The sequence below is a fragment of the Nicotiana sylvestris genome, chromosome 1 (genome assembly GCF_000393655.2).
Source record: "Nicotiana sylvestris chromosome 1, ASM39365v2, whole genome shotgun sequence".
Taxonomy (NCBI): Eukaryota; Viridiplantae; Streptophyta; class Magnoliopsida; order Solanales; family Solanaceae; genus Nicotiana; species Nicotiana sylvestris.
In genome coordinates, this window is record NC_091057.1 from 108,344,773 (window position 1) to 108,370,753 (window position 25,981).

At 37.7% G+C, this 25,981-nt stretch overlaps 2 protein-coding genes across 2 annotated transcripts; both read left to right on the forward strand.

The window, feature by feature from the left end:
• Positions 1-20,109: 20,109 nt before the first annotated feature.
• LOC104232003 (acetyl-CoA-benzylalcohol acetyltransferase-like) lies at positions 20,110-21,702 on the forward strand. The gene has a single exon (XM_009785094.1). It carries the CDS (start codon positions 20,189-20,191, stop codon positions 21,482-21,484), a length of 1,296 nt encoding a protein of 431 aa, XP_009783396.1. The 5' UTR covers positions 20,110-20,188; the 3' UTR covers positions 21,485-21,702.
• Positions 21,703-24,990: 3,288 nt separating this feature from the next.
• LOC138873091 (secreted RxLR effector protein 78-like) lies at positions 24,991-25,476 on the forward strand. The gene has a single exon (XM_070151530.1). The coding sequence runs from the start codon at positions 24,991-24,993 to the stop codon at positions 25,474-25,476; it is 486 nt and encodes a 161-aa protein (XP_070007631.1).
• Positions 25,477-25,981: the final 505 nt, after the last annotated feature.

Below are 25,981 nucleotides of genomic sequence, written 5' to 3' on the forward strand. Positions count from 1 at the left end.
GTACTCGATTTAGTATCCGGTTAGCCGTAAGAACGGCTTCCCCCCACAAGTTCTCTGGCAAACCAGAACTTATCAACAATGCATTCATCATCTCTTTTAATGAACGATTCTTTCTTTTCGCAATCCCATTGGATTGAGGAGTGTAAGGGGCCATTGTTTGATGAATAATTCCATATTCTAAACATATTTCTTCAAAAAGAGATTCATATTCACCACCCTTATCACTTCTTATCATTTTGATTTTCTTGTTAAGTTGTGTTTCAACTTCATTTTTGTATTGCTTGAATACGTCTATTACTTTATCTTTACTATTAAGTAAGTAAACATAGCAATATCGAGTACCATCGTCAATAAAAGTTATGAAATACTTCTTTCCATCGTGAGATGGTATTGACTTCATGTCACAAATATCTGTGTGAATTAAGTTTAAAGGATTTAAATTCCTTTCAGCTGACTTATAAGGATGTTTAACATACTTAGATTCCACACATATTTGACATTTTGGTTTGTCGCATTCAAACTTAGGCAATACTTCCAAGTTAATCATTTTCCGTAAGGTTTTTAATTGACATGACTCAAACGTATATGCCATAATTCATTTGACTCAAGTAAGTAAGATGAAGTTGAAATTTTATTATTATTCTCAACAACCATTACATTTAGCTTGAAAAGGCCCTCAATGAGGTAACCTTTTCCTACAAACATTTCATTCTTACTTATTACAACCTTATCGGATACAAAGACACACTTAAAACCGTTATTAACAAGAAGTCCAACAGAGACTAAGTTCTTCCTAATCTCAGAAACATGAAGGACGTTGTACAAAGTCACCATCTTGTCAGAAGTCATTTTCAGAAATATTTTCCCACATCCTTCAATTTTGGCGGTTGCAGCATTTCCCAAAGAAAACGTCTCTTCGGGTCCAACAGGAGCATATGTAGCAAAGGCTTCCCTGACCAAATGTCACGATCCAAACCGAAGGGCCGCGATGGGCACCCGGTGCCTTACTCAACCGAGTACCAATGTAACATATCTTTCTTAACATGTTATCATGGGTAAATGAGCCAAAAAACCCGTCATGAGATAACAAGAATAAAACATAAGGGAATACTCAACATATGAAAACCCAACATGATATACAAACTAATATATGTGACATACGGGCCTATAAGGCTGACATGACCATTAGTAAACTCGAAACATAGGCCGACAAGGTCATACGATTATCCATACACCTGACATCTGTCTACAAGCCTCTAAGAGTACATAAAATCATAAAGGTCGGGACAGGGCCCCGCCATACCAATCAATACATATCCAAAGCATACTGACCAAATAGGCAACTCTAGAGCAAGTGGAGTGCACCAACACCTTCGCTGAGCTGATAGCCTACTAGGAGGTCTATCAACCTATCAATCGAGACCTGCGGGCATGAAATGCAGCATCCCCAGGCAAAAGGGATGTCAGTACGAATAAAGTACCGAGTATGTTAGACAGGAAAGCTTAAACAAGAACAGTAATGTAAAGAGAGAGATAGAGGAGATACAACCTGTAACATCTGAGTGCCTCTGGGGGTTACTGATATGAAATGCACAATACATATATATATATACATAAACGATTTAAAACATTCGCCTCTGTGGGCATCATCATCATCATATCGTACCCGGCCTCAAAAAGGACTCAGTAAAAGCATACCCGACCATCATAAGGTTCGGTAGAATCGTACCCGGCCACGTGGAGCTCGGTAAACCCAACTGATTAGTGGATGCACAATAGGTGTCGTACCCGGCCGACTATAGAGCGGCTCGGTAGAGTAAAACAGATACTATATATAATGCATGCTAGACTCATGGAATCACCTTCTAAACCTTTTGGAGTGACTTAAAAACACTATGGACATCCATACCCTCAATATGAACCTTAGTAGGATTCAAGGATCATACACACTTGCTTAGAATAATTTTATAAGGAAAGAACAACATGGACAACCTTAGTTGCTAGGAGTAGATCCGTTATGAAGTAGCGTATTCATTTCACTTTAGATCATGCCAAAAGAAAGAAGAAAGTGCCTTAACATACCTTAAACCCGTTGAGTCCTTAATCACTTCCAAGCAACTCTTCAAACAAGTCAACTCAATCTATCATAGTATAAGGAGATTCAAAATCAGTGCTGAGCAAAGGCTAAGTCTATAACTTAAGCTAGTAGCTCGTTTACGTAAATTTTGGCAGCATCTCCCTTGTAACAAGGGCCTCCTCCAATACCATATACAAACAACAATGACCAGAGCAATCCATCAATACATAATTATCAATATCAAGACACCATATAACAACAACAAGTCACAACTACATTACGACGAGCGGCAAGCTCCGATTGGAATCCGTATACCCCTTATCAATCCTTATAGACTTCTTACTTCAACATAAAAGTATCATTAACTTGATAATGAAGTCATTAATCAATGATTCCAGCCTTATACCATATATTTATAACAACGAAAATAATCCACAACTTCAACTATCCCCAACTAGCAACTTTATTCACTAGTTCATGTCTAGCCCATCCATTTAACTTAATGAACATCAATATAACCTTAGGCACAAGTAAGAATACAATATAAATACATCCTAAAGCAACTTCAAGTCAAAATCCAAGTTATATTCAGTTTACAACAACCCTCAATAGCAATACAACACCATAGAAGTGACTTAAGCTAACCCAAGTATTATCTTGTAGTTTATCATCCTAACAACTTAACCAACATACAATCAAGATTAAGCAAAATTAGTAGGATGTTATACTCACCTTAGACAGCAGCAAAAACTTGGAATTTCATCCAAATACAGCCCACAATAATCCTCAATGACAACACAACCTCAAAGAGGTGTTGTTCTTCACTAGAACTAAGTTTTGATGTTGAAATATGATGTAATCACTTTGGAATCACTTCAAACCCTTGTGGTATATGTTTAGGAGGGTTAGGAGAAGTTTGGAGACGAATATTAGTTGAAAAATGAGGAAAAATAGGCGTCCAAATCATTTATAAATTGAAGTAGGTCAACCACCGCCTAAGTGGGTCCCATTGAGAGCTGCTTGCGCGGTCTCGCGAAAACACAAATATATCTCTACTCCAATGTTGTATTGACAAACGGTTTAATGCGTTAGAAACTAGACTCGTAGATCTTCAATTTGGTAGGTAGAACACCCCATGATTCCAAGTATATTTGGAGAAATTCTCAGATACATTTGACCTAAATTTCAGCAAATTTATGAATGTAACTTGTGATGACCTTTGCAAACTCTTGTTCCACAACTTGCTTGCCTTCAAAATGTAGAAAATGAATATCATACGACTAAAATAACTCATAGAATAACCTCCTTATCATGTTAAGAACCCTAGTCTCACCCCAAAGTACATGTTATAACATTCCAAACTTGTCGACTTTTGACGAAACTTATTTTCTTCAATTGGTTTAGCTTCTAAGATTTCCAACCCTCTTGGTACTCGTTATTCATGATCTTAAATATTTGTAACCTCCAAGGTAACATGATTAACTTACTTTATTTGCTTCCAAATATAATCTCATTTCCGAGCTTACATCAATGACTTACGACGTACTCTCACGTATGAAAACTTGGGGTGTAACATCTTTCCCCCTTTGGAACATTCGTCCTCGAATGTTGATTGATGCGCTTATCAGTTTCATAAACTATAGCTCTTACGAATACTTTAATGCTCATCTTTCCATCTAAGCCACTGTTTTGTGAATAAATCCAAACGCTCGGGCATTCCCCCCTTTCAGGCCTCTTTGTCACGCCATGACATGTGGTCGGAATTCTTCCAACATCGTAACATTTGATACCTTATGTCATGCAGTATGTACGACTGTGTCCTTGTATGAGCGCCTAGCGACTCGTATTCTCTTTTTCCTCCATCTTTTAGCCAATCTCTAAGCCTCACTTTATGAACATATACAGAATTATGACAAGCTGTCCCTATAGGCATCTATAGGTGTACTGATGTCTTTCGCTTGGTACTTTATCAAACTTAAGACTATTTCTATCTATTGTTTCATAGACTTGTATATATATCCTTATGGATTTACTACATCTAGGTAGGTTATACTATACCATAAAACTTACTTCGGTTTATTATTACCGAGGTTTGCTACCCAACTCCAGGTTACTCTCTCGCTGCTTATCCTATATGTATAAATCTAAGTCCTTTAGTGCTTCCTCATTATTATTCATCTAAGAATAACAAACAAATCTCATCTCGAACTTTGGAACTTGTACCCATCTATTGTTTATTCACCTTAATGTTGATCTATAATCTATCACTGATAACTTGCAACCTCTTACGTAATACACTGTCACTAGGGCTCACATCTTATCGGGGAACATATGAAGTGATTTTCCTGATCCACCTAGGGATAATACTATACTCCAATAACCGTATTTCATTGCATCCCAACGCGATTCATCTTATGGGGGTATTCTAATCCCGTGCAATTAATGAAATCCCTTTCTCGTTAAATCATTACTCAATCAAAGGCCTAAGCATCATCCTCTTATCTATCACAATTACACCCTTATTCTACTGCCAGGGCAGCATTCCATCTCTTCTAAATGCACCTAGTCTCAGACTCCTCTGTGTTCATTCAGGCTGTACCGAGCTTTTTATTACATATGGAAATCATCAGCTCCCTTGTTTTGATGGGTTTAATCCCGAGGACATACATATTCTCGTCACCTTCTCACTCACCTTTTCATATCCTTACTCCTATCTACCTAAAACCTTGTTGCTCTACAATACTTTACCTTAGGACCTACACCGATCTATTTATACTACTCGCAACCTTCCTTCAACTTGCTAGCACCATAAATTTCCTTTCGTGCCTTCTCAGCTGTCCTTAAATGTAAGCAATTACTTTTGCTGGTCGTTCTATCACTTGTTGCATGAATACTTGGTTTGTTTTTTTGCCCACGAATACTATAATTTCATGTACCTCATATGATCTCAAACATCACCTTTGATGGCTTTTTTTTACCATTCATTAGCCATGATAGGTGTCACTTTCTTATGGAGTGTATACAATATTGTAGTGAGATTGTTGTTACAGGATCATTTACTCTTTAGCTCACTATGCTTAGGTGGAAACCTTCTTCCTTATTTCCTCAGCTAGTCTTTCATTATAGTACTTAGGGAGACCTTCTAGCTCTTGTAAAGTTGCGAGCTTGATATATCGTACACCCGAAGGTAATTTTCGTTATTCTTACTCGCCTATAATAATCCTTAGTTACATAAATTTATGCATTTGTGCTCGTAGGGTTACTTCTAAGCTCAAATTTTTATTGTCTCCTTAGTGGCACTCTCTCTTATTTTTATAAACCTTAAAAATGATACCTTTAATTGCCTCAACTCCTATCTGATTTTTTTTTCAAATGATTGCGATCTCGTATCTACGAGACTGAATACACTATGCTGCGATTCACTACATTTATCTTGCATGATCTATTGATTTATCTGTGACCTCTTGTCTAGCCATAACTGGGCTCTTCCTGAATCAACTACTAATTACTCGTTGGTCCATTCTCATATATATATATATATATATATATATATATTTTCTGCATAATCCCTCTTGGGATATATCCTTTGTCTTAACTTATCTCTCGCCACTAGCTCCTGAGGTATCAAGTGTCCATTCACACTTATTTATCAATAACATCCTGGCCAAAAACTTTTACTGCCTCTCTCCGGTGTCGTGCTTGTATAATATTCTAGAGTCGCAACATATCTGCAGGAACTGAATAAATGCAACATCATCCCTTTCTCCTTTTTACCACATTCTTCCTTTACCATTCCATAGTTAACTGAACCGCTTAACTCCGACTTAATACCATATCACACCCCTTTAGGGGAGTACTAAGATTTAGTACTACGACGATCTACCTATAGTTGTTTTACCTCTTCATCTTTGGCATCTTTTCACATTATCAATGAACCTTAATCACCTTATGGTAACCTTCTGTACCAGGGATAACTAAATTTCTTACGCACGAAGGTGACACCTACGGTAACTGGCACACTTAGTCCCTTAAGATTAACTCTGCTCAGAGTGCTTGCTTTAGGTAAGCGACTTCCTAAATAACCTTTAAAGGTCACTCGTCTGTTGTCTATTCTATTACTGTTGGAGCACGATCTTTGAAATTCTCACGATGTCGACCATTATCAAATCCTCCGGTCCCTAATTCATGTTCGGTTTTATCTTGTTCACCAGCCCATACTGATTTTTATTACTCTGGGGTCTAACCTTTCCTCCTGGTAATCACGTTGAAGTCACCAACTCATTTCTCGAAATAAGAATATGACTTTATGGCTTATACTCTTTTATTGCCTTAAGGCTTGTCACCGCTTGTATTTTCCTTCACTTGACTATAGACTCGGTCATCGTGTCATATTTTGATTTACTGTTATCACCCATATATCACATCTTACTCATGATGCTTCATTTATTTTCTTCTTATTCTCCGGATAATATTTTTTTGTCTATCACTTTATTCTGAAAACTTCAACAAAAAGTTCTTTCCCTATAAGCTCCCCTAGCTTCATCTCACTGGCTCTTGGGAATGCCTAACATTCTTTTTTTTACTCGGGGCTAGAGTCATACTAAGGTAAATATTTGTCCCTTCTAGGATCCCACTGCCTATCTTCTGAAATTTTTGGATATTCTAGTATTCGTATCTGATTGTACTACTCTAGAGTTCACCATTTGGGTGTCTTAGAAGGAGATCTATTACCACATTTGCACCATCTTTCGGAAACGTTAGTTAATGATAACAACCTATCCACAATTTTTGGGTTACTCTAACTCCAACTGGATCCTGATATCCCATCTTTCTCTTAAATAATATCTGTTAGCTCCCATAGAACATAACTGAGATGGGTGTGGCCAATTGTACTTACCTCTGTCATTGATGAAGGTACCAAAATGCTTATATTTCTCTGCCTGATTTGAAAATATTGATAATCTTCATTATCTGGGTGCCTCGTACCCCTTCACTTTACTTCTTTTACTTGTTAAAACTTGTATCTAGCTTCTGAATTCCTCATAGATTTTCACCATATTCGTGAATAGATATCCGTGCCTTAAGGCTCCTTATTAAGAAGCATACACATCTTAGTACACACATGATCTGTTGAAGACCTCATATTTACTCATCATAAGCATGATGTGAAATCGAGTTCCTCTGACTCAACTCTTCCACATCCACATGCAATCTCTTACCAACTGTCTTTGTGGATGTAGGTATCGTTGTATTACGACTAAAGTCGAATTTAGGAGTTTGAATTCTTACAACTGAGCTCTACTGCACGATCTAGAGTAAGAAGAAAGAGTGACAGACCTAAATGCCCTGTAGCCTCCTGCTTATAAGTGTGGTGCACAACACACCCATAAACAAGACTCTACTAGACACGGCTTGTAGACTCCCTAGGACAGAACTGCTCTGATACCACTTCTGTCACGACCCAAACCGAAGGGCCGCGACGGGCACCCGGTGCCTTACTCAACCGAGTACCAACGTAACATATCTTTCTTAACATGTTATCATGAGTAAATGAGCCAGAAAACCCGTCATGAGATAACAAGAATAAAACATAAGGGAATACTCAACATATGAAGACCCAACATGATATACAAACTAATATATGTGACATACGGGCCTATAAGACCGACATGACCATTAGTAAACTCGAAACATAGGCCGACAAGGCCATACGATTATCCATACACCTGACATCTGTCTACAAGCCTCTAAGAGTACATAAAATCATAAAGGTCGGGACAGGGCCCCACCATACCAATCAATACATATCCAAAGCATACTGACCAAATAGGCAACTGTCACACCTCCTTCTTCCGCCCCCGCGAGGGGTGAAGGAGTTTCTCCCATTAAAGAACAATCGAAACGGGATTTGTTTATTTATTTCAGAGTCGCCACTTGGGAGATTTAGGGTGTCCCAAGTCACCAATTTAATCCCGAATCGAGGAAAAGAGTGACTCCATATTACAGTCCGCGAACCAAAAATCTGGATAAGGAATTCTGTTAACCCGAGAGAAGGTGTTAGGCATTCACGAGTTCCGTGGTTCTAGCACGGTCGCTCAACTGTTATATTCGGCTTGATTATTTGATATAATGCATATTATAAACTTATGTGCAAATTTTATCCTTTATCCGCTTTTATTATTTTTATTTATTGTTATTATTTTATACAAGAATTGTAACGTCGTGAAAACGCATCTCGAATCACGTCACAACCAGTGTACACGTGATTTGTTGACGCATTTTGACTCCGCCAAGATTGGAATTTGGGTTACATAAATGCACACCCATATTTAAGAAAATAATTTGTTAAAAACGCGCCTAGAGTGACTAGCGTATTGTTGATTTGGGAAAGGCCGTAAAATTTCGCTAGACGGCCAACTCCGATGTTCTAAATAATTAATACGAACATTTGTGAGGGCCCCACAATCTATATATTTTACTAGGCGAGGCTCATCTCATTTATTTTAAATGGGCAAATCTTAAAGCGACTACATTTTTCTATTAAAATTAGTCTCTAAAATAAAGAAAGAAAATTCTAATTAATTACGAGCTTTTTATAATTTATTTATTTAAGAAAGCATGGCATACTAATTGCTAGATTAATACAAATATTGATGAAAAGGAATTTTACTCAAAAATTCGAAATTATAAATAAAATAAAAATTCGACAACTAATATTCAAAAGAATCAAATATAGCTAGATTAAAACTCACATTGTTATAAAAATAATTATCGAGATTAATTATTCACAACCATTTGAAACCAGATTTAACCATAATTACTAATGCTTATTAAAAAGTTTATTAAACTTAAACGTTCTTCTAATCTTGTTTGAACTCAAATCGTGCCTTAATGCCTAATTCACGAAATTCAGTTTAAATTTATACTTTAGCTAAATTTAGCTACTTGTTCACGATTAACCTACTGTTGATAATCTAAAAACCTTCATAACTAATGAATTAACCCGTTTTGCCAAACTGATTCATTAAAGACTAACTTATGTTATTTTCTCTTATTCCAATTATTATTCAGTAATACATGAAATAGCCTAAATACAATCAATAAAAGGAACAAAGAAAAGCGACATTAAAACTTCAAAATTCAATTCTTCATATGTATTCATGCTTCCACATTATTAGCTTGCAATAGCTAGTGTTACAGTCGTGTACCTGATATTGGAAGTAAAAGAAAAGGGAGATCAGCAGAAAGTCAGTAGCATATAACAACAGCAACACCCAGCAACCAGCAATGAGAAACCAGTGACGGATTTTAAAATCAAGATAAAAATCCAGAAACACCGACAACAATCAACGGACAGAAGCCAAAGGAATCTTTTCAAATTTGAAAGACTAATTAATGTTCAACCTTTAATTTCTGAATCTGTATATCAGAATATTTAAATTGTATATCGGGTGTATACTACTCTCTCTTTTGATTTCCAGAATGTTTTTCTTTTTATTTTCTGAAGTCTTAATATTTTCGGAATTTTTTCCTCTCTCTTTAATATCCAACTCTTTTTTTTCTCTCTCTCCTCTTTCTTTTTTCTGTCTCTTTTTTCTCTTAAAAATCTGATCAAGTCCCTTATTTATTTCCCATCTCAAACCCTTTAATCAATTAATAAAACAACCACTTTCTCCTACCAAACCCACTACTAGTTAAAAAATACAATTATTATTTATTTAAACAACTTTTCTTGAGCCCCGCAATCCCACTATGTCTTGTTCCCCATGCTTACATTAAACAAATACATTAATCCCCACCATTATATCTTGTCCCCCCATTATTTATTATTTTAATATTATTTTAATCCTAATTGACAGAGCACTCAAAATAAATAATTGTTCAGAATTTTAATTCCAAAAATACCCCTCTAACCTTACTGAAATTACCATTTTACCCCTGAACGTACTGCAAATTACCAAACTACCCCATCAGCTATAACCAATTCACCTAATTAATTTCAACCAAAATACAGCAAATATGACCAATTTCTAAACAATTTTCAACAACAAATTCAAACTAAATGATGAACAACAAAGAAACAACTAAAATTATTTTGATTGAACAATATTTTTTAACAACAAACAAACCTACTTTCAGATTCAACAACAACAACAACAAACAAGTATATTCAGATTTCTAAATTCAATAATCATTTGAACTTAAAATTAAATCTAACAACATTACAACCAACAATTTCTATATTAAAACTAAACAAGATCATGAAACAAACTGAAGAAATAATCAAAAATGATAATCAACAAACAAGAAGATCAAACTTATACTAATTTCGGATTCAAGAACAATCAAACAAAGTATGGACATAAATGAAAAGATTCAACAACAATAACAAGCAAGTTTTATTCAAATTCGAATTAAACTCGAATTAAGCTTAAACAAAACAAATAAACATATTCAAATCACTAAACTTCAAATAATCAATTGATCTTTTTAAATTAAATCCAACAAAATTATAATAAAGATACATTGAATCAAAAAATTAAAAATCAAAACATAACTTTACATTAAATCACTGAATTAAAAACGAACTTCAAACAAAATGAATACGAATTAAATCTATATTAAACAACAAATAACAGATTCAAGCGATTTAAACTAACACTCTTCTATATATAATTAAAATCCTCTTAAATTAATAAAACAAACGGAAAAATAATTAATTGAATAATCAACTTAAATCTAGAAACATTATAATTAAGCTAATCAATTTCTACCTAAAAATAAACAAGAAAAATGAATGAAAACAAACTGAAAAAAAAACAAAAAAAAAACGATAAGCATGAAATTAATATCGAACATATCTAATTTAGATCCGAAAATATCAAACAAAAATACAAAAGAAATAAAACTTAGAACAAATAACCGTAAATGACCAACGACGAACTCGAACGAACTTAAACGAAACGAACGAAACTTTGACATAAACGGACTTGAAGACGACGAAGCAACAAGCTGCGACGGTAGCCATGGCGAAAGAAACGAAGATGAAGGAGCAGCATCAGTACGAAGCAGTTAGCAGCAGCACGAAGCAGTTAGCAGCAGCACGAAGCAGTAGCAGCAGGCGAGGAGAAGAAGACGCAGCAACAGTGGTGGCGGAGCAGCTGCGTCGGGCAGCAATGATGGCGGAGCTGGAAGGAGCAGCTGCTCGACGAGTTTGACGTAGCCATGACAGCGAGGGTGAGATCTCATGGTTGTTTGGACGAGCTTGAAGACGATGAAGAAGAAGAAGCAGACGCGCAGTAGGGGCAGCCATGGGAGGTCGTTTGAGGTGAGGAAGAAGACGAAGTGTGTGTGTGTATACGTTGATGTGTATGTGTGTGTATGTGTTGATGTGTGTGTGTGTGTATGTGAAGGGGGGTGGTTGTGAGGGGGGTGTTCATGGGGATGAGGGGGTAGGGCAGCAGCAACGGGGGGAAGCCATGGGAGGGGAGCTTGGGGTCTTTTTTGGAGAAGAAGAAGAAGAAAGAAAAGGAGGGGGGTGGCGGATGGGTTTTTATTTTTTAGGGTTTTTTGGTTTGTTTTTTTTTTGTTTTGTTTTGTGTAAGATAGGGGGGTGTTGGGTATTTGGGTTATGGACCGGTTTGACCCAGTTTGAAATGGACTGGGTCATGGGGAAGGTTGGGTATTTTTTGGTCTTGTGGCTTGAATTTGAAGAAGAGCCCAATTCCGATTTTCTTTATATTCTGCTCTCTTTTCTTCTTTTATTTTTCTAAAACTAAATTCTAAAAATCCTTAAATTATTATTAAGTTATAAAAGCGCAAATTAACTCCCAATAACAATTAACGCACAATTAAGTAATAATTAAGCATAAAATTGTACATTTGGACATTAAATGCTAAAAATGCAAAAGATGCCTATTTTGTAATTTTCAATTTTTGTAAAACAAACTTAATTACTAACAATTGTAGAATTAAATCATACATGCAAAATGCGACATTTTTTGTATTTTTTATTAATTTAACAAATAAACATGCACAGACAAATACAAATAATTATACAAAAATACCACAAAAATTCAAAAATTGCACACCAAGAAAAAATCATTTTATTTTGAAATTTTTGGGAGTAATTCTTTCATAGGGCAAAAATCACGTGCTTACAGCAACTCCGGAGCAAGTGGAGTGCACCAACACCTTCGCTGAGCTGATAGCCTACTAGGAGGACTGTCAACCTATCAATCGGGACCTGCGGGCATGAAATGCAGCGTCCCCAGGCAAAAGGGACGTCAGTACGAATAAAGTACCGAGTATGTTAGGCAGGAAAGCATAAACAAGAACAGTAATGTAAAGAGAGAGATAGAGGAGATACAACCTGTAACATCAGAGTGCCTCTGGGGGTTACTGATATGAAATGCATAATACATATATATACATAAACTTTTTAAAACATTCGCCTCTGTGGGCATCATCATCATCATATCGTACCCGGCCTCAAAGAGGACTCGGTAAAAGCGTACCCGACCATCATAAGGTTCGGTAGAATCGTACCCGGCCACGTGGAGCTCGGTAAACCCAACTGATCAGTGGTTGCACAATAGGTGTCGTACCCGGCCGACTATAGAGCGGCTCGGTAGAGTAAAATAGATACTATATATAATGCATGCTAGACTCATGGAATCACCTTCTAAACCTTTTGGAGTGACTTAAGAACACTATGGACATCCATACCCTCAATATGAACCTTAGTAGGATTCAAGGATCATACACACTTGCTTAGAATAATTTTATAAGGAAAGAACAACATGGACAACCTTAGTTGCTAGGAGTAGATCCGTTATGAAGTAGCGTATTCATTTCACTTTAGATCATGCCAAAAGAAAGAAGAAAGTGCCTTAACATACCTTAAACCCGTTGAGTCCTTAATCACTTCCAAGCAACTCTTCAAACAAGTCAACTCAATCTATCATAGTATAAGGAGATTCAAAATCAGTGCTGAGCAAAGGCTAAGTCTATAACTTAAGCTAGTAGCTCGTTTACGTAAATTTTGGCAGCATCTCCCTTGTAACAAGGGCCTCCTCCAATACCATATACAAACAACAATGACCAGAGCAATCCATCAATACATAATTATCAATATCAAGACACCATATAACAACAACAAGTCACAACTACATTACGACGAGCGGCAAGCTCCGATTGGAATCCGTATACCCCTTATCAATCCTTATAGACTTCTTACTTCAACATAAAAGTATCATTAACTTGATAATGAAGTCATTAATCAATGATTCCAGCCTTATACCATATATTTATAACAACGAAAATAATCCACAACTTCAACTATCCCCAACTAGCAACTTTATTCACTAGTTCATGTCTAGCCCATCCATTTAACTTAATGAACATCAATATAACCTTAGGAACAAGTAAGAATACAATATAAATACCTCCTAAAGCAACTTCAAGTCAAAATCCAAGTTATATTCACTTTACAACAACCCTCAATAGCAATACAACACCATAGAAGTGACTTAAGTTAACCCAAGTATTATCTTGTAGTTTATCATCCTAACAACTTAACCAACATACAATCAAGATTAAGAACAATTAGTAGGCTGTTATACTCACCTTAGACAGCAATAACAACTTGGAATTTCATCCAAATATAGCCCACAATAATCCTCAATGACAACACAACCTCAAAGAGGTGTTGTTCTTCACTAGAACTAAGTTTTGATGTTGAAATATGGTGTAATCACTTTGGAATCACTTCAAACCCTTGTGGTATATGTTTAGGAGGGTTAGGAGAAGTTTGGAGACGAATATTAGTTGAAAAATGAGCAAAAATAGGCGTCCAAATCGTTTATAAATTGAAGTAGGTCAACCACCGCCTAAGTGGGTCCCATTGGGAGCTGCTTGCACGGTCTCGCAAAAACATGAATATCTCTCTACTACCATGTTGTATTGACAAACGGTTTAATGCGTTAGAAACTAGACTCGTAGATCTTCAATTTTGTAGGTAGAACACCCCATGATTCTAAGTATATTTGGAGAAATTCTCAGATACATTTGACCTAAATTTCAGCAAATTTATGAATGTAACTTGTGATGACCTTTGCCAACTCTTATTCCACAACTTGCTTGCCTTCAAAATGTTGAAAATGAATATCATACGACTAAAATAACTCATAGAATAACCTCCTTATCATGTTAAGAACCCTAGTCTCACCCCAAAGTACATGTTATAACATTCCAAACTTGTCGACTTTTGACGAAACTTATTTTCTTCAATTGGTTTAGCTTCTAAGATTTCCAACCCTCTTGGTACTCGTTATTCATGATCTTAAATATTTGTAACCTCCAAGGTAACATGATTAACTTACTTTATTTGCTTCCAAATATAATCTCATTTCCGAGCTTACATCAATGACTTACGACGTACTCTCACGTATGAAAACTTGGGGTGTAACACCAAACATGGTGAGTGGCTCTAGAATCAATCCACCACTCCTTAGGATTTCCCACCATGTTGGATTCAGAAAGCATAGCACACAAGTCATCAACATCTTCGTGGTTTTCAACCATGTTTGCTTGACCCTTCTTCTTGTCTTTCTTTGGAGCATGACAATTAGTAGATTTGTGTCCAGCTTTCTCACAGTTGTAGCAATTTCCGTTGAACCGATTCTTGCTTGGGTTGCTTTTCGGTCTAGAAGCCTGCTTCCTCTTTCTCTTATTTTGAGAAGTATCCTCAACAATGTTTGCTCCCATTATTGTTGAGTTTCCACGGCTTCTCTTTTCAGCAGCTTTGTTGCCCTCTTCGATTCTCAACTGAACAATGAGATCTTCAAGAGACATCTCCTTACATTTGTGTTTCAAGTAGTTTTTGATGTCCTTCCACAAAGGAGGCAACTTCTCAATCATCACTGCTACTTGGAATGCTTTATTGATAACAAGACCTTCAATGAAAATTTTGTTAGTAAAAATACTAAAATTACTACTTTCAATATTAGTATTAATTTGACTTATACCTTCAGCAAGGAGATCATGAATAAACACTTGCAATTCCTAGACTTGGGTAATAACAGACTTGCTATCTACCATTTTGTAGTCCAAAAACTTAGCGGCAACAAATTTCTTCAACCTGACATCTTCAGATTTGTATTTCTTTTCAAGTGTAGTCCACAATTCTTTTGACATCTCCATACCATTGTAGACGTTATACAGATCGTCCTCCAGTCCGCTAAGAATATAATTCTTGCACAGAAAATCAGAATGCTTCCACGTTTCAATAACAAGAAAGTGTTTATTCTCTGGAGTTTCATTAGGCATAACAAGAACATCTTCCTTAATGAACTTCTGTAGACTTAAAGTAGTCAAGTAGAAGAACATCTTCTGCTGCCACCGCTTGAAATTAATCCCGAAAAATTGTTCGGGATTTTTCGCCGGTGTTTATCTTGTCGATGCATTGGCAGTCACCATTGGAACAACCTGGTTCCCGTTGTCATTAGTCATTTCTGTAAAGAATGACACAAACAAACGTTAAAATTACGTAGATTTTAATCTCCAACAGAGTAGAAAACTACAAAGGTTTTAATCTCCAGAATAGTGAATATAACACAAATATAGAAAAATAATTAAATTTCTTAAGCTTGTTAGTAAACTGTATTTGTAAACTAATTTTGGAAAAGATAAAATAACATATAAACAGAAAATATAAACGAAACAAAAGTTAATCCGAGCCCACTGAATTCACAGTGTTTCCTTAAGGAATTTAATCCCCTCCTGGTACCCAATGTTATGGATTATTTCCTCCCAAGATAGAACGAATTATACACTGGTGTAGTGGTACTTCAAACCCCAGTATTTCAGCGAACATAAAGTTTGATAGCAAATCACACTTACTATTGTTTTCTTTGAAGTTAAAAGTATGCAGAAGAAAGGAGGAGAACTCAGAAAATCGTATGGAAAATCTAAGAGAATGGTCTTGTATTTATAGCTAATGTTGGGCTGAAAACTGAAGAGGTGCAATTCTTCAGAATGGTTGTTTATGCAAAACGGCCATAGCATAAATGCCATAACATAAATGGCTATTTACGCGAGGGAGGTTAATTTTCAGTTACACAATCGAAAAATGGAAAACGGATAAAGGATAACGAAAAAACTTTTAATATTCTGTTGGATTTAATATTAATATTAATATTCTGTTATTAAAATAGATATTTTAATAACAGTTTTGTTAATATTACTATTAACAAATAAATTTGGTCCAAAAAATTAATCAACCAATTGACCAAATCCGAAGGCGAAGCTAAAGCCGAGTGACGACGGCGTGAGGCTTGCCTTCTTCTCAACTCTTTAAGCGCTAAAAGAAAAGAAATTGCTTATATACCCATCAAAAACCTCTTCCTCTTCCAATATAGGACAATGTCCTTTTGTCAAGGAGGGAATCTCAAATGAAACTCAAATATTTTATTTTCCCTCCATTTCCCATTCACCCTCTTTTATGCCTATTTTAATGCTTAAAAAACCAACAAATACAACATGTATCAACTATATTCGTTTGCGCAATAACTACAACCAATGCTAAATACAAAAATATAAGGGTGTATACAATATAATAGCAATGAAATATACAATGTATATGAGCTGTATCAACTGTATTCTTTCGAGCATAATGGTTGTATAAATGAATATTATTGATAGAAAAAGTTGTATCAATGAAGAAGATCACCCAAATCTACCATACATGGGTCAACGGTATCTTTGTTACCAAGTTTTCTTCTTGTAACTTCAGCCTTTGGTTTTTTTAATTAGTAAAGAGAATAGCAACATAGTGATGCTTCTAACTTCTCACATTTCCCTTTTTAAATTATGATAAGTTTCCGGGTGAAATAGAAGAAGCATGATAAAGCATCAGGATGCTCTTTCAGCGCTAGTTTGCTGCTTTAGGTGCCTCATGGAAATTTATTTGCTGCGAAACTTGCACGGGAGACTAAAAATAGGATGAATAGTCCCTGTGCCCAATTGAAGAGACGGAAGGCGAGATCACAAGGCTGAAAATTTGCCTAGGTTTTGCTTGTTAGGACACTCATGGCACATGAATTGAGTTGAAATTAGTATAGGCGCGGCTGGACAGAGGGGTGAGGAAGGGGAAAGGTAGCGGCTAGGGTTACAAATTCCCTTAGAAGGTATTTCCTATAAAATCCAAAGTATAGCTATGTATTACAATAATTTTAAAGTGTATTTATTTATGATAAATATCGTGTATAAGTTTTTTTGGTCAAACATATAGTGTATAAGTTAGTTATGCCATGTAAAATTTTCAATGATAAATGATAGTATCTTCTATATACGGAATATAAATATCCGGTCATATTCATATTTACTTTTTCTAGTCATATACATAAATTATATATTCATTATACATAATTATACACATATAAAACATAAATTATGCATATTTTATACTTTCACGAGCTATTTTTAATTAAGGCAGTTAGCTGAGTATTTGGATTAATTCTTCGCATTATTACTTGGAGTCCCCTATGACCATAACCAAAAGAGCCAATTCCAAGAAAAACAAATCCCATCTTTCTTTCCAGTCCAATATATCTCTTTGATTACTCATAACTCAATTTAAGGCACCATGTTGAGACCAACAAATGCATATATATTGACATTCAAAATCTTTTGGACCTACTAGTCTAAGCCTTTGACCTTTGGTAATGTCTACCAAATTGTTGAAATAATGAAAAAAAAAGGATCAATGATAATATGGAACAACCTTCAATTAAAAGAAACGATAGACATTGCACTTACGTGCACAATTCCATGATTCATGAAAGAATGGAGTTGTGGCCAGGATGATGTCTCTCGTGGCAATTACAGTGAACTGCTCCATCCATCTGCGGTCGTTGTCATCATTCATGCTGGAGAGTAGATCATGGTGGCCATGTTTGCTGAAATTTATCATTCTCCCACGGAAAATCTTGGGGGAATAAAGGTTCATCAGTCGGGCTAGGGAGAGCTCTTCCCCCGTATCATGGCATAGACGCCAAAGACAGGTGACCGTCCGCCATACAGCAGGGCTCACTTGTGCCTAACAGACCTGGTAACAGAAGCAAAACTCCAAGATAACGGAGTTAAGCCCTCTGCTCAATGAGAACGGGCCCAAAATAAAGGGGTACGTGTAAACGTACGTAAAATCCTTCTTGGAGAAGGTTACCCGCTCTGCTAGGTAAGGAGTGATGATGTTCAAATCTTGGTAAAAAAAGAAGATTGATGCGTGTAAGTAAAGGAATAGGCAGCTAAAATTGTAGCCGTGATTACTTCGAAAACCGTCAAAAGTGTTGCTAAATCATGGGATGACGCTCGTTCGTTGCATTAAATACGAAGATACGTGCGTCTAATCCACTGTCAGAAACTTTTTTGGAGGGGGTCAGAGATTTTTCCGCCAAGAAAGGTATCTTCACCAACTTTCCAGTGATACAAGGATGTGCCACCAGAAAGCAGGGGGACTATTTGGGAAAAAAATATGTTCATATTAAATACTGGTATAACAGAGCGACACATGCAACCAGAGACAGATGGAAAGCAAGACAAATGGAAATCAAGTCCGGGGGCAGCAATCTCGGTTGTCCCCGAAGGGAATGTTGCTCATAAAACAAATAAAGGCCTGCCACCCGGGAACATTCAATGAAGAATATTCTATAGCATTAAATATGTAATCCGTTACAAAGAATATGACATTCATAATCCGTCGTTACACATTCTTCAATGGCTCTCATAATTGTCATTTAAGAGGAGTTTGATTCTAGGACCTTGTTCTTTCCCTAGGTGCAACTATAAATAGTAAGTTCAATAGTTATTGTAAGAGGATGAATTATGTGACAAACTTATGCTATATAGTGTTGAAAGCTCAATAACATTTTATTTGCTCCCGGAACCAAGCTCTCTGTCGTGTTATTTTAATGTTAAGTCTTGCATTCTTATTTAATTTATTTATCATTTTGGGATCAAATCGATTCGCTTGTCTGTAAACCACGTATAAATTTAATTGTTTCGTTTTACGGGTAAACAACTACAACAGGAACAAAAATAGTTCCCCATGCTTAATCAGTTTAATTATTAGATTGAATTTATTAAAAAAACTTGACTGACTAAAAAATTATAGAAATAATTTTCAAGTTTATCTGAGTTGGGAAACTATACCTAAAGTCTGATTAGAATAAAAACCAAGGTGGTACTTTGTGATCCATTTCTGGGTTACAGCTATTGAGTACTTATATATAAAAAGCAGTTCTCGTGGTATACAATCCACAGGTGATGATGACACTTGAACTAGCAGAAAGGTATAAATGACAACACTAATTATTGAAAGTGGTGAACATATTTAATCTTCTGCTGAAGTCATCATCTCTAATAAAATGAAAATCATACGTCCAGTTCATTATCCTTTGATTACTCAAGGTTTGATACACCATGCTGGGACCAAAAATCCATATTTTTTCAAGAAAATTCACAAAACCATCAAATCCGACGTCAAAGCACCTTCGAAACGTCAAGATATATATATATACACGTTATGATCAACTTGCTCCTTCATCCTATATCAACATCGTATTGTATATTTTCAAAAATGAAGACGAACATAGGTTTTTTCCCTCAGTTTCTGTGCTCCTTACTTTAACTAAAGAACTACCTTTAACTTTAAGTAGGACTCCAAGAGCTCTACCTTAAAATGAATTAGATTCCGGTTTTAACAAAAAGGAATGGCAGGATGCTACAGAAATGTCTATGACACTAGTGCAATCAGGTAATCGACCAAATAATCTAAATTCTTCATCCAGACTTACGACATGTTTATGGATGATTAGAAACGAGGGCAATAAACAAATGCCAACTACTACCAAGTCGACCAAATGGCAAACGCGTTAACACGTAGGCTGATGCATCTGTTAGAGAACCCGTTGACTAAGGAATATTGTATTTAAGAATGTCTTGAAATTCAGAAACAAAAGATCAAAAAGGAACTCAACTTTAGAAACTTTGCTCCATCTCATTTCCAGATATTTTTGTTGTTGGGAATTTTTGGTCGTCAAGCCAATCCTAATGGCCAAATTAGAGATTCAAATCCAGATAAGGAAAATGTTAAAGCCTTCGACTCCTACCCCTAATCATCTTAGGAGCCATAATATTTCATTATTTGATCAAGTGGCTCCTCCTGTATATGTAACAATATTGTTACACTACTTGCCATGCAGTGAATGGAACAGTGAAGAAATTACTGATAAGCTGCAAAAATCATTGGCTGAGACCTTAACCAAGTTTTACCCTCTAGCCGGGAGATTCAGAAAAGATGACCTCTCAATTCACTGCAACGACGAAGGTGTTGACTATGTCGAAACCAAAGTCAACACGAATCTTGCTGAGTTTCTCCACGAAGGACCCAAGATTGAGCTTTTGGATGATCTTCTTCCAAAAACAGATATGTTATCAGTTCCATTACTTGGAGTTCAAGTTAACATATTCAACTGTGGAGGCCTAGTCATGGGGGTACAAATTTTACACATCCTAGCAGATGCTTTCACGTTAGCAACATTTGTCAAGGAATGGGCTCAAATTAGCCAAACAGGGACAACAAAAGGTTGTCTCTCAAGTTTCGATTTCTTGCCATCGCTCTTTCCCACAAAAGTATTATCAGGGCATCAGTATTCACTACCTTCTAGTGGAGACCCTGAGATTGTCACTAGGAGATTTGTGTTTGATGCTTTGGCAATTGCGAAACTCAAAGACAGAATCGGTTCAAGTGATCACACTTTCACGAGACCTACTCGAGTGGCGGTCGTTATGTCGTTAATATGGAAGGTTCTAGTGGGCATATCATCTGCCAAACATGGACATCCAAGGGATTCTTCTTTATTATTTCCTATTAATTTGAGGGGGAAATTAAATTTACCATCATTAGAATATGCTCTAGGGAATTTCATCGTGCTCGTACATGCTACTCTTAAGGCAAACCAGTCAAAAGAGTTAAACGACTTTGTTAATATGATAGGAAATACATCAAGGGACATATCTGTAGATATTGGCAAGGCAAGCATCAATGGTATTGCCCCTATGTTTGTTAATTGTGACGCAGAATTTGTAAACAAACTTGGTCAGAAAGACGAGATGGACATTTATCTCAGCAGTAGTTGGTGCAGACTCCCCTGGTATGAAGCAGATTTTGGTTGGGGAAAGCCATTTTGGGTAAGCAACGTTAGCAAAACATTTGAAATATTTTGTCTGATGGACACAAAAAATGGAGATGGAATAGAAGCATGGGTTAGTTTGAAGGAGAATGACATGGCTGAATTCGAGAAAGACCCTGATATTTTGACATTCTGTCCTCCACTGCAAAAGTAGATATTTTGATTCCCCGATTTAGATAAAAAGGATCTACATTATGTATCTTTTCGACGATGTGACCTTTTTCCTTCAACTGTAACTTTTGAGCCGAACTGGTTGAACTCTAAACCATATATCGATATGAAGATGACAACCGCCTAGCTAGCTAGTCCCACAATAAGATTATGTTTCATTTTTTTCCTGTTTACTCGTATGATGAAAATAAATTGAGCTTATGTGCAAGGAATGCAGGGTAAGACGGCATATAATAGACCCTTATGGTCTGACCCTTCCCTAGACCTCGCGCATAACGGTAACTTAGTACACTGAGCTGCCCTTTATGTGCAAGGAATAACTAATTCAATCCCCATTTCATTGAACTATGAAAGAAGGCATCATGAAATAATGCTAGAAAGTCAGAGAAAGGTTTTAGCTTTCAAGGAACAGGTGATCTTGTCAGGCAAATTGTTAGGCTATGCTTTTCACTTGAAGTAAATATTTTTACATAATAAGAAAGAATCCAATTTGAAATTGCGTTACAGTGATGGAATTTCCAACGTCTCCACAACATAACTGAGCAACTGATGACCTGATGACCTGAGAACTGCTTAATTCTCTTATATTTAGACGTACATTCTTTTAATGAATTGAGTTGTTGAAAGATCATCAATACTTATTGTGTGATATCCTTCATCCTGTTTTTCTGTGTTTTTATCATGACTGTAAATTCTTCATCTTCGCCCAAATTCCTATGTTGTCTAGCTACTGATTTCAAAGTTATTTTTTTGTTTCCATTGTTATTCCAAGCAATGATGAGGACCTTATAGAACTTTGCAGACTAATCCACCAGAGCTTTTGACTTAAATTGTTTGCAGAGTCAGGTTTATCGGTTTCAGCCATTGACTCCTATAAGAAAGAGTTCTCATGAGCTCCATTTTTTGGAAAAGCTCACTGCCAACGGTAACATAAGACGATTTGAAACAGCGACTAGTTCAGTCGCCGGGGACCACCCTCCGCCCAGGTAAGTCCCCTCGCCCCTCTCTCCTCCCCATCATCCAACACCCTCTCTCTCTCTCCGCCCATCTCTCTCACCCCGCCTCTCCTCCTTTCCCGTCTTGTCTTCTCCCTCTCTTACTCCGGCGTGACATGGATCAGTCGCCGGCGAGCGGGAACAACCACAATCAGGTTTCAGGCCTGGGTGCGGTGCCGTGGTGACACACAAACCAGACCTGTCTTCAAGCCAGAGGTGCGGATTCTTTTCCGGCAAGGTCAAGCTATTTTCAGGTTGGTACATATTTCCGGCAAGTTTCATAAATCCCGGCGACTCCCGAACAGCTTTCCGACTCGACGCTACAGGACTTGTCTAACAGTATCGGTTAGGACCGGTGGCTTTGGGCGGCGAGCGAGACGTGCACGTGCAAACAGTGAAGAACAACCCAAGTATCAGCAAGGAACGGCAGGAGTTGGACGCGAACGAGCTAGGTGGACGCAATACAGTCGAGTATACTAAGACAATTCCGAGGTTATACTCACGGGAATTGGTACCTCCCGTTTGCCTATTTCCCTCTATTGTGTTAGTAAAATTGTTGTCCTTTTAGTTCTTATTAGTTTAGTCACCGTATTAGGGCGCCTGTAGTGACATCTTGTCTTATTCTAGTTTGTTCTGTGGTGTTTGTTAGTGATTACCCCTAGTCCGCCGGAGTTATAGTGGCTGTAGTCTGGGATAGTCGAATGAGTTCATGTCCTCGGGGCGGGCGGGGGGTGGGTCGGGAGATAGGGCGGGGGATAGGAGGTGAGTTGGGATGCAAGGGAGGTAAAAGAAACAAGGGTGTCCATCGGTTGAGAATTAGGTCATGGAACGTAGGTTCATTGACAGGTAAATCTATAGAGCTGGCGAAGATCCTCAAAAAGGAGAGGGTTAATATAGCGTGTGTCCAGGAGACAAGGTAGGCAGGGTCGAGTGCGAGGGACGTGGATGGGTATAAACTTTGGAACTCTGGAACCCAGAAGGGTAAGAATGGAGTGGGTATATTGGTGGATAGGGAACTTAGAGAGTCTGTTGTTAAGGTTAGACGAGTGAATGATAGATTGATGATTATTAAGTTGGTGGTTGGTCAGTGCACCGTAAACGTCGTTAGTGCCTATGTGCCACATATGGGCCTAGATGAGGAGGTTAAACGGTGCTTTTGGGAGGGGTTGGATGAGATTATACGTCAGGTACCACCTACTGAGAAGTTATTCATATGAAGGGATTTCAATAGCCATATTGGGTCGACCGCAGGTGTGTATGACGAAGTGCATGGAGGCTTCGGTTTTGGGGAGAGGAACGGAGGAGGAACCTCGTTACTGGACTTCTCTAAGGCTTTTGGATTGGTGGTTGCTAACTCTTGCTTTCCAAAGAGGGAGGAGCATTTGGTTACTTTTCAAAATGCGGTGGCAAAGACTCAGATTGACTATCTCCTCCACAAGAGGCGCGACAGAGGGTTGTGCAAGGATTGCAAGGTAATTCCAGGTGAGATACTCATGACGCGACATAGGCTCTTGGTGATGGACGTTGGTATTATGGTGAATAGGAGGAAAATGTCTGCTCGAGGAAGACCGAGAATCAGGTGGGGAGCCTTAACTAAGGACAAAGCTCAAGAGTTGGAAGGGAGGTTGTCGGTTATGGGAGCTTGGAGGAGCAGTGGTGACGCGAACTCTATATCGTAACCGATAGCAAACTGTATAAGAGAGGCTGCGAGAAATGTGTTATGGGTCTCGACGGGCGTCTCCGGCTGGCACAAAGGAGACTGGTGGTAGAATGAAGTGGTACAAGGTAAAGTGGAAGCGAAAAAGGAGGCGTACCGGACGTTAGTGGGGAACATATGTGAGGGGGAGAGGCGAGCGTGCATGGAGAGGTATAAGGTAGCTAGGAAGGAAGCGAAACTGGTGGTCACGGAGGCTAAGACTGCGGCTTATAGTCGTATGTACAAGGAACTAGGGGAAAAAAGAGGGGAGAATAAGTTATTTAGGCTGGCCAAGCTGAGAGAGAAGAAAGCTCGAGATTTCGACCAAGTGAGATACATCAAGGACGACGACGGTAGAGTATTGATGGAAGATTCCCAAATTAAGAGGAGATGGCAAACTTACTTTCAAAAACTTCTTAATGAAGTAGGGTCTCAGGATATTGTGCTCGGTGAATTGGAGCATTTCGAGAGTTACAGTGACTCTGGGTACTGCAGGCGCATCAAGATTGAGGAGGTCATGAGAGTTATGAGTAAGATGAGTAGGGGCAAAACGATTGGGCCTGACGAGATTCCGGTAGAATTTTGGAAGTATGTGGGGAAAATGGGTTTGGAGTGGTTGACTAGGTTGTTGAATATTATTTTTAAGGCGAAGAGGATGCCAAATGAGTGGAGGTGGAGTACAGTGGTCCCATTGTATAAGAACAAAGGTGATATCCAGAGTTGTAACAATTATAGAGTATCAAATTACTGAGTCATACTATGAAAGTATGAGAGAGGGTGGTTGAAGCAAGGTTGAGGATGACGGTGTCCGTCTCCGACAACCAATTTGGTTTCATGTCGGGTCGTTCTACTACAGAAGCTATACACCTCATTAGGAGGTTGGTTGAACAGTACAGAGATAGGAAGAAAGATCTGCATATGGTGTTTATTGACTTAGAAAAAGCGTATGACAAGGTTCCTAGAGAAGTTCTCTGGAGAAGCTTGAAGGCAAAAGGTGTGTCGGTTCCCTACATTATGACGATTAAGGACATGTATGATGGGGCAAAGATTCGGGTTAGGACAGTAGGAGGCGACTCTGAGGATTTTCCGGTTGTTATGGGGTTACACCAAGGTTCTGCGCTCAGTCCGTTCCTATTCGCCTTGGTGATGGACGCGTTAACACATCACATTCAAGGGGATGTGCCATGGTCCATGCTATTCGCCGATGATATAGTTCTGATTGATGAGTCACGAACCGGTGTTAACGAGAGGCTGGAGGTTTGGAGACAAGCTCTTGAATCTTAGAATACCTAGAGTGTAAGTTCAGCGCTGAGCAGAGGGAAGTAGGTGTGGATGTGAGGCTTGAATCACAGGTCATCCCGTGTAGAGACAGCTTCAAGTACCTTGGGTCGGTTATCTAGGGGGGAGGGAGATCGACGAGGATGTTACACACCGTATCGGGGTAGGATGGATGAAGTGGAGGTTACCATCTGGAGTATTGTGTGACAAAAGAGTGCCACTGATAATCAAAGGTAAGTTCTATATAGCGGTGGTTAGGCCGGCCATGATGTATGGGCCTGAGTGTTGGCCAGTTAAGAAATCACATATCCAGAAGATGAAGGTAGCAGAAATGAGGATGTTGAGGTGGATGTGAGGGCATAGTGTTGATACCCAATTTTTCCCTATGTATTTTATACCCAAAATATTTTCAAAATAGTATATATGTGCATATATAAGCACACCCAAGAGTTTTGGTATTTTTTGTGATTTTTAAACCAATTTATTGCCTATTTTAATACCACAAAAATCC

Excerpts from the sequence above, each read along its gene's own strand:
- LOC104232003 (XM_009785094.1), top strand. The coding sequence starts at position 20,189 with ATGGCCAAATTAGAGATTCAAATCCAGATAAGGAAAATGTTAAAGCCT.
- LOC138873091 (XM_070151530.1), top strand. The coding sequence starts at position 24,991 with ATGACGGTGTCCGTCTCCGACAACCAATTTGGTTTCATGTCGGGTCGT.